At 38.2% G+C, this 18,569-nt stretch overlaps 1 protein-coding gene across 13 annotated transcripts in view; it reads left to right on the top strand.

The window, feature by feature from the left end:
* TENM3 (teneurin transmembrane protein 3) overlaps nt 1–18,569 on the top strand; it is a 614,727-nt gene that overhangs the window by 420,853 nt on the left and 175,305 nt on the right. For 7 of the 13 annotated variants that reach the window (XM_058669959.1, XM_058669958.1, XM_058669960.1 and 4 more), the window contains 2 exons: nt 12,273–12,510; nt 13,308–13,373. In XM_058669959.1, the coding sequence (XP_058525942.1) occupies nt 12,273–12,510; nt 13,308–13,373 (304 nt within the window). The remainder of the gene's footprint in view (nt 1–12,272; nt 12,511–13,307; nt 13,374–18,569) is intronic. The other 6 variants (XM_058669964.1, XM_058669965.1, XM_058669968.1 and 3 more) reach the window with 1 other exon arrangement.

Raw genomic sequence — 18,569 nt, 5'->3', positions numbered from 1 at the left:
CCATCCGATGTTTCACTCCCCAAGTGAGCCGCAACAGGCCGGTACGCGCCGATCCGAAGCCCAGGAACCAGGAACCTCTTCCAGGTCTCCCACACGGGTGCAGTGTCCCAAAGCTTTGGGCCGTCCTCTCCTGCTTTCCCAGGCCACAAGCAGGGAGCTGGATGGGAAGTGGAGCTGCCAGGATTAGAACCGGCACCCATATGGGATCCCGGGGCTTTCAAGGCGAGGACTTTAGCCGATAGGCCACGCCGCCGGGCCCCCCACATAGTATATTTTAAATATTGTGTTTTGAACATCAAAAAACTTCAACCACTGAAATTTGATGTAAAGTGGTTTTCATTCTATGCATCTTAACATGTTAGTAGTTGTAATATAATATAGAGAAGTTTATTTTTAGATAAAAATGTTTTTAACATGCTGTACCTTAATTTGGTAAGGTTTCATTTGAGAAATGAAGTGACATTTTAACTGGCCATCCCCTAAATATTTGTACAGTGAACACAAGGTGATGAGGCTATGAATTACCTTAAACTTTTAAGATTTATAACATTAGTGTGTGCATCAAGGGCTTTTTTTTAATACATTACAAAAAAATTTACAATTGAAAAACTTCAGAATTTTTTGTGTGATTACTATCCCACGTTTCTCCCACTTTTTTAAAACAGAGGACAGAGGTTATTTACATATCATTCCTTAGAGCAAGTGCTCAACTCTCTCTCATTTTATGTTCTAGTACTCTTTCCTCTATACCAGACGTTTTGGGGGATGATTGGCATTTTTTTTGAAAAATAGTCTACAATGTTGCCAGTGTTTGATTTACTTTACATTTTCTTTAGAAGCCACATGTCATGTAGAAATGTATCTGTTAATTGCCTTCCCACCTGCTGTCCTTATCTATATTGCAATATTTATATCATATCTTATACTCCATTTAAAGGCCTATAAAATTTAATTGCACGAAAGTCTAGTCATTAGTAATAAGGAGAGAAGAGTGTTTTATTGATTATATGCCAGTAATTATTTATTGTCAAAACTGGGACGGCTTCTATCTTCTTGTTTGTTCTCTGAGACATTTTACAGGTATTTTCATCCAGTTTTTTCTTGTGTGTGTGTGTGTATAGAAGATTTGTTTTTATATGTGTTTCTGTTAAAAAATTATTCTGCAAAAATTAGATTTCAAAGAATAGTATGTAGCACCGGTAGTGTCAATTACATGACCAAAGAACTACCCCGACAGCCTTTGACTCTCATTTCCACCCACTAAAACAGTTTCTGGGGTTTGACATTGAAATTAACTGCGTACTTTGAGACTGCAGCCAAAAGTGGGTACTCCAACAAGTTTATGGAAAAAGGGAATTGAAAGAAAAGTTTATATAGCAGGACGAAACTTTGAAAAGCCTGTGTATTTTTATAATATGCAGTTTCCATGAACTTCTTGAAGACATCTTGTGAGAGAAATGGCCTTTTATATAAAAGATGACACAAAAATGCTGCTATCCAGAAACAAAAACAGTATAACAGAGACAACTTTATATGTATAGACAAACGTGTTCTGTGAAATTGGTCAGCCATAAACATGGTGCTAGAGGCACTGGAGAATGCTGTATAAGTGGCTCTGAAGTTCTATTCCTGCCTTCTGGAACTCTTTCTTGCTGTGTTGATCCCTCACTCGCCCTTGAACTACCCCTACATATTTGAGCACTCTTACCTTCTAGTGCTGTCAAAGTGATTTTCTTGGCTCTGTTTTCCAGTTCACTGGTGCTTCCTATGGTTTAGGTTTTGCTTTTGTGTTCATTGATTTGAAAAAGCCAGAGAGAGTGACAGACAGACAGACTGGCTAACTTCCCAGATGGTTACAGAAGCCAGGAGTTGGCCAGCCCAAAGCTGGGAGCCAGAAGCTTCATCCAGTTCTACCCTCTGGGTGGCACTTAAACCATCATCTGCCACCTTTCCAAGGTTATCGGCAAGGAGCTGGATTGTAAGTAAAGCAGGTGGGGACTCAAACTAGCACCCTTAGTGGATGCCTTGATTTCCGGTAGCAGTGTCACTGGCCAAGCCATAGTGCCAGTCTCCCTCTATGATTTTTCAAACACTTATTCATTTTTCATTGGATATGCAGATTTACATAGAGAAGGAGAAACAAATCATCTGTCTGCTGGTTCACTCCCCATGTGGTCACAATGGTTGGAGTTGAGCTGATCCAAAGCCAGGAGCCAGGAGATTCTTCCAGGTCTCCCATGTGGGTGCAGGGTCCCAAAGCTTTGGGTCATCCTCTACTACCTTCCTAGGCCACAAGCAGGGAGCTGGAAAGGAAGTGGAGCAGCCAGGACGTGAACCAGCACCCATATGGGTACATTGCAGTTGCAAGGCAAGAATTTAGCCACTAGGCCACCACACTGGGCCCTCTCAATGTTTTTTTTTTTAAACTGTCTAATGAGATTTTAAACTTGAAATAGACATTCTACTTTTGTCCTTTTTGAAACTGCCTCTTTTTTCATAGTCCCAAATTCCTAATGTCTTTTACATCTTTGAACATTAATTAATGAATTAGAAAGACAGAGTTAAAGAGACGGAGGGAGAAAGAGAACTCTTTTGCCTTCCAATTTACTTCCCAAATGGCCACTACAATGAAGGCAAGGTCAGACCAAAGTCATGTATGATAGGCATCTAAGCACTAGGGCCATCTTCCACTGCTTTCCCAGGTGCGTTAGCAGGAAGCTGGATCGAAAATGAAGAAGCTAGGACTCAAACTCACACTTTGAAAACAAATGCCAGCACTGCAAGCAGCAATTGAACAGTTTTGTCTGTTGGTTATAAATTCTTCCCATTTGTTTTGTCCGTACTCTTTAGCTCAAGGCAAATTATTTCCTCTCCAATTTTGCAATTTTTAGATTTCACTCACTGAAAGCAGGGCTTTATCTGTGGAATTCCTTGGTGGCTTGGACTGAAAGCATATGCTTTCAAAAAGATTCTGAATGTGTTCAGCCGGGCGCCCCAGGCAGGAACATTGCTGGTCAGGAATACTTTGAATGTTAATTTTTTTTGTTTTAGGGTTCCAGAACTCTGTTGACAGTAAAAGTTTCAGCTTCATACCCCAGGGACGTGCAGGTTTACAGTTAAAATTTCAAGAGTTTTTTTTTCTTCCCCATACATCACGTAAGACAACCCAGCAAGATTCCCTATTGATGTCTTTGCAATGAGAAGCTTGAAGTCTACTCTTTGACTGGTTACAGTTTTTTTTCCCTGGGTCCCAGCTTTATGAAGAGGTGTCCAATACAATTGAGGCACTTCGTCACATCTCCCTGTGCTTCAGAAGCTTACAGTGGCCACCTCCCCAGGGTGACTATGGTGTGAGCACATATGTTCTGAACATTTTTCTCTCCGCTCTTTGTTTGGCTCATCCTTTCTTCCCAGTTTAGTTGTAGTAGCCTGGAATGTCTGTTCCAGTGCTGTACTGAAACTATTGTATGTTTTGTCCACTGATAGTTCTCCAGCTGGCTGGAACCTGGACAGTAGCCATATCGTAGAATTTTACCCACAGTTCTGGTTGTTATAGCAGGGGATTTGGCAAGGAATATGTTGCTATACTGCCTGAAATAGAAGAAATGGTTAATTTATAAAGCAAAAACAGAATGCAGAGATTTAAAAACTCATGCTATATTCTAATTTTCAAAGAATGATCCTAAAAGAAATGAGATCAAATGATCACCAACCTTATAAGCACACTGAATTAGTTAATCCTTGCCCATTGACGTGATATCCTTAGCATGTGATCGCCTTTTACCTCATATTTTGATGTTTTTCACAACCAACTGTTTTATATAAATAGACTTACACTCAGTTGTCTGATGGTGATTAAACAATGTTGTTTACTTATATAATGTTATTTTTTAAAGATTTATTTTCATTGGAAAGGCAGATTTTACAGAGAAAAGAGACAGAAAGATCTTCCATCTACTGGTTCACTCCCCACATGGCCGCAACAGCTGGAGTTGAGTTGTTGCAAACCTAGAAGCCAGGAGTTTCTTTCAGGTCTGCCAGGATCTACAGGGTCCCAAGGTTTTGCCATTCTCCACTGCTCTCCCAGGCTATAAGCAGAGAGCAGGATGAGAAGTGGAGCATCCGGCACATGAAATGGCACCCATATAGGGTCCTGGCACTTGCAAGGGGAAGATCAGCCAATTGTACCATCGTACCTGGACCCTAACATCTTATGTGGGAGACCCTAAAGAAGCTCCAGGGTCCTGGCTTCAGATTGGCTCAGTTCCATCCATTGCAGCTACTAGGGGGTGAACTGGCAGGTGGAGGATCTTTCTCTCTGTGGATCTACCCATCCAATAAAAATAAATAAAATCTTTTTTAAAAATTTGTAGTTTTCACGTGATTTATAGGTAACTGATGGATAATTTGTCTTCATCAAGATTGTTACATGTTTCTATGTTTTAAGCTAGGGCTAAAAGATGTGTTTAAGTGGACAGTTGAGAGCATGTGACACCAGAATCCTGTATTGGCACTGCTTTGTGTCCCAGCTGCTCCACTTCTAATCATGCTCCCTGTTAATGGCCTGAGGAAAGCATAGCAAGATGGAGCCCCTACTGCCTAAGTGGGAAGCTTAAAGAAGAAATAAAATCCTGGCTTTGGCCATCCCCAACCCTGGTTGTTGTGACCATTTGGTACATGAACCAGCATATGGAATATTTCTTTCTTTCTTCCTATCTCTCTGTAACTCTGTAAATATTCTTTAAAAGAAATATAAAGAAGTAAAATTGGCAGTTCCTCTTTGAACACTTGGCTTGTGTGAGAATCCTAGATGAAATAATGGTCCAAAGGACCAGGGTACTGTGAAAGTGATTTTCAGAGTGAAGTCTTTCTGTGCTAGTTACCATACTGCTGTTTTAGATGGTTGTTTTACTAATATACTATCTGAGAGAGTGCGATGAAAAAGAAAAGGAGCAAAAAGTATCCTGCTGTTTTTGCTTTAATACTCTATGATCTCCTTTGGGTTTATAATTTGCCTATAAACATCTATATCCCCATTTATATGAAAAATTCTTACTGTGTAATTTTTTCTTCATAGGTAAGTAATATATTGTGATTTTCTGGGAAGAGTATATTGAAAATTTTTAAATTTGTTAATACCCCATTCCTCATAGCCCCTGATTACCTTCCCAGAAGAGAGGAATGTTATTGCTTAAGTTGTCATTAGAAAATCAAAGGAAAACAGTTTCCATAAGGTCATAGCATTAGTTGATACAAAACCAAGATTAAAAAAAGTTAAGTTAAACTATGAATTAGATTGAGAGTTTGAAAATCAAAAAGCTGGTGGTGATTTGGTTCTTGTACAGTTGAAAGGAAGACAAGCTCAGAGTTCTGGCCACTATAGTTTAAAATGATATGGAAACAAGATATAGAAAAACAAAACAGTTACATGAAGGATTCTTCAAAAAGCTTGTACGAAATGCATATTTTTAAAAATATCTGTGCCTAGATTCCAAAAAAATTTGGCACCAAAATAAACATATCTTTTAATTATGTTTTTTCCCCTTGGGTATTTTGAAGTATTCCTGTAACTTTGCTTTGATAACTTGCTTCAAGAAAAAGGTCAGTTTGAAAGAATAAGAAGAAAAGAGGCCAATTCTGAAGAATATTTAAGTTTGGTTAAAGGTAATGAGCAGTAGGTGAAGACCCACCCAGAAAGTGGAGGGAGACGGAATAGAAGTCAGGATTCCTGTCTTCCTTCTTGCTAAGCACTAGTAACTACGCTTGGCTCCTCCTAGCAGTTTGTGTAGCTTACCACTGTCTGTGTATTATATTGCAGACTCTTAGAAGGCCAAGACCAGAGCTTATTTTATTTTTCTGCTTGCTGTCATTAGCATCCAAGAGCCACTGGGCAGTGCAGATGATTGCCAAGTAGGTGTCTTGCGTCAAGTGTTTCTCAGGATTCTTTAGCAGTTTCAGAAGATTAAAATATTTATTTTTCTGTCCTTCCATTTGTTCCCCCTCTCTTGCTTACATCCCTGCATTTGTATTTGTCAGCAGGCTTTGCTCAAACTGTAGTTTTTCCAAGATAGCATAGCCACCAGCTTCTAGATTCTGTCTCCCTTCAATACTGGGGTTTTTCTTTCCTAGGAGCCTTGACAGCCAATCCACAGCTGAAATCTCAGAAAGAAAGAGAGGGACAGAGCAGTGAAGGAAGTGGTTGGCACACAGCAGGTGGGTCAGCGTGGGGACACCCTCTCCAACTGTGCACACCTGCTCAAAGCCAGTGCCAGCCCCATGCTCCTCCTCTCCTCTCATCTCACACTCAGCTTTCACTTCCTCCCACATGAACTGAGCACATGCACACATCCGCACATACAGACACTCAAAGGTGTTTTTCTCTCCCAGCAGGTGCTATTTTCTCTCCCCAGCTTTCTTGTTTGAAAGTCCATTTCCACCCTGCTCCCCAAAGGCCAAAGTCCAAGGCTGTGTGCTGTGGAGGAGCTGGAACTGAATTGTACACAGCAGTCTGGGAGCTGCCAGTGTAGTAGCTTTTAATTAAAAAGGCAAAATGCAAATAGGCAAATAAACCCAGATATGTTCAAACACCAGATGTTCTTTTTTTTGCCTTGACATTCTGTGGTCACGCAAGATGGGAAAAAGTCACTCAGCCTAACTTCATGACTATGAATGAAATCAGGTCCTTTTGTGGGAACTGGCAAGAGGTTCATTTATTCTTGATTCCTGTGAATCTGTTTGCAAATCTACTTTTTTTTGTTTTCATTTGAAAGTCAGAGAAAGAAATGCAGAGAGCCTCCATGATGTGGCCCAATTCCCAAATGTCCCAACAGCTGACACAGAGCTAGGCCCAAGCTCATAATGCATCTGGGTCTCCCCATGGGTGCCACAGATTCAGTTTCCTAAATTTTCTCCTACTGCCTACCACAATGCATGCTAGCAGGGAACTGGCACTCCAATACAAGATGTGAGAATTCTAGGCAGTGATTTCACCACTGCACCAAAAACCTACCTTGTTGTAATTGTCAATTTCTTGCTTAAAAGCAAGTGCAAAACTTCTTTTCAGCACATCTGACTGTGTGATGATGGTGTTAGTTGTGAAGAGGCCTCTTCAATTACTTTGTTTTTCCTCATGATGTTCTACCCTGGAGGGAGTTTTTCTCCACTACTCAAATAACTATTGCTGTTTCGCTCTGACTGTTAGGTGAGGCACGGTGTCTTTTAGAATCCTTAAATAAGCACTGTAGAATAAATGAGGCTCAGAACAACTCAGTAGCTTATTCCATAAAATACCCATGCAAAAATAAATATCCCGTATTTGTTGCCATTTGTCACTGTGGCACCTCTCAGTGCACTGAGTCATACAGCAGAGCTGCCAACCAAGAAAAGTTGTCAGAAGTGTCTGTTGATCCCTGTGCAGGGCTCAGTTTATTTGCCTTACTTTTGCTTGGAACTGGGAATCTCTAAGCTGCTTAAGGTGGAATCTGCCCTCTTATCCAATAGCTTATGTCATTGCTAGCACTTTCATGGTCTAATGGACCAAACACCTTATTCAATATATCCCATCATGCAAGTTATTAACTTGTGCTAATGGATTTACCTTGAGAGCTGACAACCCAGTGGCACTGTTGAAGAACTAAGATCTTTGATGGCAAAGGATGGAGCCGAATTACCAAACTTTTGTCTGATCTCCGTAATTAATACAACATGCGGTGTGAGTTGACAGAAATACTTGCTCTAAATTTTGCTCAGCTTTTCAAAATAAACAAGCAGTTATAAGGCTTTCAATAAAACTGTGTCAACAACAGCAACTGGAAACTGAACTGAGTGAAGACACTAAGGGTGGATGATAATTTCTGGCAAGCATGGCACTAAGAATTTGATTTTTCAGGAAAGTAGCAAATGGTTTTTGGAAAAGATAATATACACCTTTTCCAAAATATTTAGTTAGGAGCATTTCTCATTATGATCTTCAGTTTACCAAAAAAAAAATGGGTTTGGTCAAAAATACTGCAATATTTTTATATACTGATTTGTGTCTTATATGTTGATACTTTATTATTTGCATACCTTAAAATGAGAAACTTAGGGGCAGGCCTCGTGACACAGCAAGCTAAGACCCCATGTGAGTTGCCTTTATCTCATATTCCCAGATTGAATCTCCACTCCTTTACTTCCATGGAGCTTCCTGTTAATGCATCCCAAGAGGTAGCAGGTATACCTGAAGTAATTGAGTCCATGCCACATAGATATAGTTCCCAGCTCCTGTTTTCGTCCTAATCTGGTCCTGGCTGTTACGGTCATTTAGGAGTGGACATGAAGATGGAAGATGTGCATATTGTCTCTTTCTTTCTACTTTTCAAGTTAAACAGAAATGAGTATTTAGAAAAGATAAGTTTAAAATATTAGGACATTTGCTACTGTTCCGAAGGAATTTCCCTAAAAACAAATATCTGGGATAGTTGACATGGCACCATGCCTAAATGAGATAACGCCTCGAATGGGCCATGATTGTAGAAATGACACCTGTCAATCAGTGCAGTTTAGCAGTCTTTGGAGAACCGTCAAGATCAGTGCAGATACTGACACATTCAAAGAAATTACAGCTGTTTCTGCCTTCTTGGTGAAATGAGAGATGCCTGCAGATTATCTTGTGATCAAAGCCAATGTGGGCAGACTGCAATTTATGCCTTTTCAACATGCTCTCATTGAATTATTCACAAATCTTTACTCATTCAGAAGAATTTCTTGACCATCTATTCTTGTATGGTCTTTAAGTACTGAAAAGTAAATTGGATGTTGGTCCTACCCATGAAATCTTAATGGCAGACATATGACTACAAAACTAACTATATGTAGTAACAAGGGAATGTGAATGAGCCAGAAAAGCAGAACAGAGAAGATGCTCTGAGAAGACACAAAGATAAAAATGATTCTTAAAGAGATTTACTTATTTTTATTTGAAAGGAGAGGGAGAGACACAGAAAAAGAGTGTTTCCGCCCATGAGCTCACTCCCCAAATGGCCACAATGGCCAGGGTCTTGGGCACCCTCTGTTGCTGTCCCAGACTACAAGCTGGGAGCTGGGTCAGAAGTGGAGCAGTCAGGACACGACCAGCACCCATATGGGATGACAGCCCCACAGGTAGAGGATTAGCCTACACTGCGCCAGCCTCCAAAAATGATTTCCACCTGTAGAAAACAGAAGGGATGTCATATATACTAAAGCTGCAAGTGATAGGATTTGGATATAGAAAGACAGAGGGAAATTATTTCCAAGTAGAAGCTACAAAGTATACATGTAGATGGATTATCCAGGCTATAATATGCTTGACAAAGACAGTCTATGAAGTGGATGCATGGGAGATAGTTTGCAGTAGCATATGTTTGAGCTGACCAGCTATATTATTTACCTTTAGAGTTCATTTTATATTTCATAGGTACCAGGAAGCTCTGGAGTTTTGTGGAAAAAGACATCATGTTCAGGAGCACTAAACCTGGAAACTTTTATATAAGGTCTTACTCTGTCACTCAAAATCGTTGTATCCAAAACTTTTCCTCACACCTGTGCAAAGTTTGTCTTAGTTGATTAGCTTAAAACAAGACTACAGACAGTTGTAGTCATCTTTTCTAACTCCCTGCCCACCTGTTTTACATTCTTAAACATGTATAGTCTTCAAGTCTATAACCTATTCTCTATTTCCTGGTGTCCATTTGGAATCTTGGTCATAAAAATTTCCTTTTTTATTCAGTTGCTCCTCACAAGAAGATTCTCTGTAGCAGTAATCGTTCCAGTTTGCTTCAGCAAAATCTCTGATTTTAAAAATACCCCTGATCATGGAATGGCTCATGTTCTATTTGTAATGCAAACTGGAAAACCCAGCCAGATTTATATTCCTCTCTGTATGTGTAGAAAAGTGGGGTGGGCAGTTGGCATAATTGCGAAGATGCTGCCTGAGACACCCACATCCTGTAACAGCATGCCTGGGCTGGACTCCTGGACTGGCACTGAGTCACAGCCTCCTGCCAGTGCACATTCTGGGAGACAACAGAGGACGGCTCACTTACTTGGAACCTGTCACCCATGTAGGCGACCCAACTGAGTTCCTAGCTCCTGACTTTGTCCTGGCCCAACCCTAGATGTTGTGAGCAATTTGGGAGTAAGCAAGTGGATGGAAAATAGAAATGTGAAATTATACAATATGCATTGTGTTTACTAACCTTAAATTTGGCTTTCCCTTAAGGTTTCTATTTTAGTTTTTCTTTAATTTTATCATATTTTTGCTGCTTCTGTTCCACTGACTATGACCTAATAGAGGCTGTTGTAACTGCAGCTTTCTCTGTGTCACTCTCAGCAATATCTGGAAAGACATCCGTAGAGCTTCTACTCATAGGCATGGATGCTGAAGAGTACAACACCAATTAGTTACATGATACCTGACTAAAAATCCATCCTAAGTGTGGTACTGTCAGTGTCCTTTTCGTAACATAATTACAGCTGTGTGAGGTGACTTCAAAAAGCTCTCAGAAAATAGAATCCATTTTAATTAAAAAAAAATTCATGAATCCATGTGTAGTTTTTTTATATGCATTTTGTTTTAAAAAAATTTTTATATAAAGAGAATAGATTTCATGAATTTCACAGGTACAGTTTTAAGATGAGATCCTTCGTATGTCTGTATCAAAACTGCCATTTCCTCAAAAGCTTATCTCACTGTAACCGAGACTTAGGCATTCATAATTTATCACGAACAAACCAGTGAACTAAGGGGGATTTCTGCAGATTCTGGCATGGGGAACTTCAAGAAGACAGGCTGAATAAGAAAGTAACTCCACTTTTATATTTTATATTTTATATCTCTGTTCCTTCCTTCAAGAGAGAAATTATTAGTTGGTAGATGATATGACTATTACAAACTGCTGGAAACATGCAACAAATACTGATGTTACGTGACATGGGAAGGGTTATTTTTATCATCATACCCTGTAAAGAAGTTTGATAATATATATTCAAACTATTACATATTGTGTGTTCATTTTTTGCAACCAGAATTATAGTTTTAGACTGTGTTATTTGGCTAATAATCACCACTGGAGCTCACATTGTACATGAAAGATAGACCCTGTGTTTCCTATTCTCTTTTAATACATACATTTATATTAATAGCATGATTTAATGCATCACTTTAAAATTATATTTCGTTTTGAACTACATCCAGTCAAAAATCTACAGCTTGTGTGTCTGTGACCATAACACATTTAGCATTTAATGGAGGAATCATCTCTCTGATGAAATTTAGTATTTGTAAATTTTAGCATGTCCAAATCTAGGCAATAGATTGAAAAGTCTATCTCAGATGCTGCATTAATTTGGAGGCTTTAAGATATGACTTACTAGCCTTAGGGAATTTCCCATATTTACAGCGAAGTACTGTGATCAGATTTGGAGGTGTTGCATCCTGAATGATTCCAGTTTAGAGCTAAGTATTTGTGCCACTGACACAGTGGTGTGAGTTTCTCTGGTCACCTATGATTTCCTCCAAAATGTAGTTATATACTGCTTACTGTGAAATTGGAAAATCTGTTCTGTGTGTGTTCTAATGGATGTAACGCTCATTAAGTATATGAGTCTTCTGACGTTGTAATCAGATGTGATTCAGTCTGTTAAGTATCCATGAAACAACATCTGCTTCACAGAGTGACCTTCTGCTAAAGAATACTTAGCGTCTATTAGTAGATCATAGTGCGGATCTGCCTTATTTGAAATGCACTAAACTAGAGTAGTCTAATGCTGTTTAGCAACTAGCTTGTAATAATTTATTGCAGTTAAATAAAGCTTTAAAAAACTCCATTAAATAATTATAGGGATTATATGCATTTCCAAAACCTTTGTGTTCTACTGAAATTACCCATTTAATTTCAGGGTTGGTTTGTTAAAAAAAAAAGGCTGAAATCTAAAGGGGAGCTGTCAGATGCTGTTTTCTGTAGGTGTTAATAAAACCAGATGAAAAAAAAAAACTGAAACAAATTAAAGCCAAAAGCAATTTTGCCATCTGTTGTATATTAATTAGAACTTTGTGTATCAAGGGTAAACTTGCTTTTAGAGAATGTCACTGAATACCCACTTAATAGAATTATATGCAAATTTATTAGGTTATGAGTCTATATGTAATTTTTAATTCATATACAGCCGATCCCCAAGAAATTGGTAGTGTAAGTAGATATGTATATATACGTAACTATATATAATGAGTTTTCTTTCTTTTTTTTTTTCAGAGCAACCTGCAAACAACCAAGGCCAGTCTACCCTGCAGCCTTTGCCACCTTCCCACAAGCAGCACTCTGCACAGCATCATCCATCCATCACTTCTCTCAATAGAAACTCCCTGACCAATAGAAGGAACCAGAGTCCGGCCCCGCCGGCTGCTTTGCCCGCCGAGCTGCAAACCACACCCGAGTCCGTCCAGCTGCAGGACAGCTGGGTCCTTGGCAGTAATGTACCACTGGAAAGCAGGTAAGTCTCTAACGTGTGTGGTCTTCAGATCATTGTACCAGCACAAAAACTGTATCTTATACAGTAGTCAAAAAGACAGAATTCGTAACTCCTACACTTTCACAAGCTAATCCTTTTTCATTAGGAGAGATTTGCATGCTATAGTTATTTATTCTGTATTTTGTCTGAAGAACAGTTGTCTATTGATGGTAACTTTCAGTTTGTTGGGTTAGTAAACTTTCCCATACTTAACGCATTTTTTCTCTACAAGAGATGAGAATTGAACAAACTTTTTACTTACTATTATTAAAAAAAAACTTTCCTACATATTAGCAAAAATATGACAAAAAGTATAAATATGATAAGTATGATTCTCAGTCACATATTCCTTGAGCCAATGCACATGTTTAGCTTCTACTTGCTTGACATTCCCATACTTTAGCCTATGCTTTGTTCCTTATGTCAAAAAATCAGTGGGCTCTGAACTGTAATACTTTAGCACAAGTCAGATGACCATTTGTTAAGAATGTGTAGTTTCTTGAACTGTGTGGGAGATGGGACGTTCCCTTGCGCTATGACGTTCCCTCCAGAAATATTTCCAGCGTCCATTCATGTTTAGGCAATGCTTTTAGGAAATTCATCGTTTCATGGAACTGAAATTTCCACCTCTGACATTTCGTTCCAGTTTTTAGTATATGTGCTGCCAAAGCGAGCACTCCACCTCCGAAATTTCTATTACGTAGTGATAATTCCAGCACTAGCAATACGGGTCTGTACAAAACAATTTTCGTCTCCATTTCTCTATGACTGCCCCCCAGGCTTCTCTCGGTCTTCCAGGGATTTCAACAACTACACTGGTCTTTCTGCATATGTGGAGTGTTTCAGTGAGTCGCTTCATTTATGGCACTTAGCATAAGCCAGCTCACAGTTCATACTGAAGTGTAAATAAGTAAAATCTACTTTGAACTGGTCCACTATTAACTATTTACCTGTACATGATATTTCACCTGGTACTAAACATTTCTTCACATTGAACTCAACAGTCAGTGTCACTGTAATGTTATGAATTTGCACAAGCCAAGAATCATATTGGTCTTTATTAATAGGGACTTTGCAGCAAGGTTTTCCATATCCTCCTGTTATTCTTTATTTCTCCACTACCCTAAGCTTCTAGTAGGTTCATGGAAGGCAGATAATCATAGAAAACCCTGCAAATAGAGGACTCTAGATCCCCTTGAATTTGTTCTTGCAGTGTTCTGCCTTTTAGAACATCTGCGTAACTCCAGCATTTAAATTGGCTGCTGGATGGTGCAATGTCTCCCAATGAATAAGTCACTGTTTCTTACCATTAGATGTATGATCTAAGCCAATACTGCCCCGAGGAAGAGCTAGCAGGAGGTCCTCACTGTTAGTTGTCAACAATCAAAATCTTTCTGTCTCTTCTTTCACTCTTGACCTAAGAACAAGGGTCCAAAGAACTCTTACCTTTTTATCTATAGTGTCAGCCAAGAGTACTTGAGTTTTATTGTTTATTTTGTATTATTGAACACTCTTGTGGGAGGAATTAGAAAGAGAACAGAAAAAGTAGACAAGCCTGCAGATTTCTCTTCACTTGAGACAAAAAGTCATGTATCCATTTTTTTTCCTCCTGAGGGTATTAGCAGAGCTAAATTTACCCTATGTAATTAATTAGCATCCCCAAACAAGTAATCAACACTAATGCACTATTGTCATTTGGAAAAATCTTATTAGGAAAAAAGTAATCTTCCAGTTGAGTCATCAAATTGAATATGGATAATTGCATTGTAGTTAACATTAATTGTTTTGACAAATGTTTATGAAATATGTCGTGCTAAAACATCAGAGGTGTGTTTAATTCTAGTGATGTATAGCGCGACAGTGTCAAAAACTGTCAATACTCTGGAGAGTTAGTTTTCTATGAAGCTATGCCTTTTCGTAAAGAATTTAGAATAATTTTGAGAAAGATGTATTCTTGCTGCTCCTCATTTCATTTGTTTGAGAAGGTAAGGAAAGAAACAGCTGATTAGAAGATAATCCATTGTACGCATGTGTGACAGTAGCTGGGTTCTCTATATTCAGACTGTCTACAATCTCACTCCCAGAGCGAATAGTTACTGAAATTGCTTTTTTCCATTTCAAAGTAGTACCATTAATGAACCACCAATGGAATTGCATTATATAGTTTTATGAGTTGACATAGAAAGGAAATCAACCAGTTGATGTTATCTCACTATTCAACAATAATACATCTAAAAATTGGGCACCATGCTAACCAATTTTAATCTAGAATAGTTTTCTCATTGCTTTTTCCCTTTGTCCGGTGTCCACATCTTACAGAGTGGCTGATCAAAAGAAATGGTATTTCAACTTGAAGATACTCTGTGTTTCCACCGAAGCAGTGATGTGAAAATTTCACACTGTACTACTGTGGTTTCTTTAATAGTCTCACTTGGTTGGAACTCTTGAGGTGAAGAACCAGTCTTATTTATCATTGATTTTTCCTTTTTTAGTTAAGGCTCCCTGTTGAGTATGATTCTCAGACTCAGTTTCAGCTATATTAACAACTTTATCTAGACTTGTGTCTGCCTTTAACTATTTTTTACTCTAGTGTATGGTTTCATCTTTGGCAATTATTTAAATTTATGCATATTCTCACTTTACTAATTCTCACTTTTCTGAAACTGTCATTTAAGAGTTATTAGCTACAAAGTATAAAATGAATTTATGTGTAGATGAAACTGAAGATTTTTTTTTGTCTCCTACCCTTTCCTCCTTCCAGCACATTGATAAAAGTTACAAAACAGCCTTTTAATAATCCATGAAAATCTCAGTAGTAAGTGGATGACGAGAGGGCATAAAGCTTTCCATCTTGTGAACATTCAGCGTAGCTTTTATTTTTACTTACTAAAAAAGCATTTTTCCACCAGGCAGGTACCTCCTTTCATAAAGATGTTTGTTTCCTCTTGCTAATGAATCTTTAGCAGGTGCTACTGCTTGAGACAATCAATATCATGGTATACTCCACATTTCTGAGTAAATAGAGCAGTTCTGGTCCATCATCTCCTGGGAACTTGGCATCTCCTCAAGCCACATCAAGATCCAAATAAGCATTTGCAGTTCATAAATGCATTCTTGCTATCTTGTTTCTTGCAAATAAGTTAGTGCTTCTATGTACATATAATACCAAGTAACTGCTTACAGCTTTTCTTGTAATTCCTTTGGTTTGAGCTCATTAGTCCTAAATGCTTTAAAATCACTTTTAGGGCATTTGGTAGCCTAACTTGTCCTTTGTTTGCTTTATACTTCAACTGTTTCGGTGTATAATAACACTTGCTTCAAGAATACTGAGCAGCTGAGGGAAAGCTTAGCATTGACCTATTACAGCAGCAGCATTGAAAGGTAGAGTACAGTAGCTCCCATTGAGAAGCCCTGACCTTCAGCAATGTTAAAGTTAATTGCCTGCAGATTTCTCCTTTATATATATGAATTAAGCAGCTTAGTAGTTACCTATTTGATGTTATCAAAATGGTTCATTTGTAGCCATTTAATAAATGATTTATTAAACACTTGTTTTATTATGAAGTCTACTTTGGCATTGATAGTTCATTAGTTATGTTCCCATAGCATTTACCTTGCAGTTCAGTAATGTTTTGCTAATTATTAATGTATGAAATGCATATTGAATTACCTCTTTATTAGTGCATTTTTTCATTTAAATATCAAGATGTCCTGGGTTGCTTCAATATGAGATCTATTACCACATCTTTTAGAAACATAGAATACTTAAACAGAAGTATTGTTTATGGAGCTGTTATTCTTTATACGCTCTATTTGTTTTGAAATAGTTCTAGGCAGGGAAAGGCAAGAAAATCATATAAACAAACGGTCTGAGTCAACCTTGCTTATAAGAAGTATAGGCAGGGCCCAGCACGGTAGGCAAGTGGCTAAGGTCTTTTATCAGAGACGTATAGGCAGCCTTTGACATTCGATGGCCTGTTGGCATCACAGGAGAAGTTTCTCATGTGAAAAATTACACCTCTTCCCACTTACTGGTATCCAAGTACCATTCGGTAGGTAGTAGTGGATCTTCCATAGCTGAACATGCAGCTTTGTGCAAAACCTGTTTGGGAAGTTAGCCCAATGACTTCAGTTTGAAGCTATATCCTTTTGTTAAAGATAGCTTGTTGGGTAAGGAAGAGGACATGTAAGTTAGTGGTTGAGACCTCCATATTTCGTAAGAAGAAAGGGTATACCAGAATTTGCTAAGTCAGCAGTTACACTTAAGGTGCACTTCAAGTTGTGGCTTAAAACTTTGTTGTCGTGAAAAGGGAGTTAAATCTGAAAACTATTGTAGGGCTAATTCGTTGTCAAGGCTCAAAGGTAACCATTTAGTTCGTATACAGGCACAGCTCTAGAATTTTTCTTGTTTCTGTTTCCAGATTATGGCAAGTGCCTCACTTTTTTCCACTCTCCAACATAAAAAAAAAAACCCAAACTTCTGTTGGCCTCCAAAATGCTTGGCTCCTGCAATAATATGTAAAATATTTCTCTTTAATTACTTCTCAAAATGCCAAGACAATAAAGGGAGCATAGATTGAAGATGGCAAATTGGATGAAATTTTATTCAAAAAAATTTAAATTCAAGTATTGAAGTATAAAACACACATTCATAAAAATGTAAGCCAAAGATAAAATCTTGTCCTACATTTTCAAAAAAAGAGCATTATGATTTGCTTTTATAAGGTCATTCTCCAACACTGAAGTAGAGGCTCCTTTATAAGATTTGAGATAATGTTTTAGAGATAGTTACTAAGATAAGTGAAAGAAAAAACATTTTAAAGAAGTAGTTAACTATGTGTTTGAAAGTCAGAGTGACAGAGAAAGAGAGGTCAACCATCTTTTATTCACTCCCCAAGTGGCCACAGTGGCCAGAACTCAGTACATGTGGCAGGAACCCAAGCACTTGGACCATTGCCAATGGGTTTCCCAAGTATATAATCATGGATTGGATGTGAAACAGAGCAGCTGGGATTGAAGCCATGCTCTGAAATGGCATTCTAGTGTCACAGCAGTGGCTCAACACAGTGGGCCACAGTACATCCCCTGAAAGCATGATTTTTAAATTTTTCATTTACTTTTTATTTTAAAAGTCAAGAGAGAGGCAGAGGCAGAGACAATCATTCCATCCACTGGTTCACATAAGCCAGGGTGGTCTATGCTAAAGTCAGGGTCAGGACCTTCGTCTAGAGACGTGACTTCATGACAGGGACTCAAGTACATAGGCAATCACCTGCTGCCTCCCATGGTATGCATTATCATGAAGCTGCAGTCATAAGAAAAACTGAAGCTTAGATCCAAGTACTCAGTCATGAGTGCAGGTACCATAAACAGCATCTAACTGCTGTGTCAAATATCCATCTCTAAAACCATCGTTTTTGATATCAAAATATTACTAAATAGCTTTCATTCTATAGCCTCTAACTGATTGTTTATCATGTAATTAAAATGCGAAACTGAGTTGTAGACTGAGAATAACTCCCCAGGATGTCAGTATTGATATACGCTCTAAGTAAATCCAAGTACTCAAAGCATAAAATTAAACCAGGATGAATTTTAACAGAATCAAATTTTTTGGTTTTCTTACTCTCCTTGTCACTGAATAAAAACAAGGTGGGTCTTTGTAAATATGACCCCCCAAATCTGCTAATTTTGTTGTTGACAACAAAATATCTCCAAACATGAATTGAAGTTATCTTCAGTTCATATGTTTGAAATGTTTGGAATGATTACATAGACGTCTTCATTGGGGCACTGTCTGCATACTAATCAAAAGTTAATTCGTTTGATAATGTATTGAAAATTTTAGGTATCTGAAGTTAAAAATAAATTTTAAAAATTTTAGGTATCATTTTATTCCCAAGGAAGAATCTTTAGGAAAGATGGCAGTGTTACTTTAACTGTAGCAGGCAGCTTATTTTTAATAGCAATTAAGACACCAAGAAAATGGACATTAGTCACTTATGATAGGCCCTCAATGATTTTCAAAAGTACAGTTCCAG

This window comes from Ochotona princeps, chromosome 11, assembly GCF_030435755.1.
Source record: "Ochotona princeps isolate mOchPri1 chromosome 11, mOchPri1.hap1, whole genome shotgun sequence".
Taxonomy (NCBI): Eukaryota; Metazoa; Chordata; class Mammalia; order Lagomorpha; family Ochotonidae; genus Ochotona; species Ochotona princeps.
Note: the sequence above shows the minus strand (reverse complement) of the source record. Positions and strands in the feature narration are given on the sequence as shown.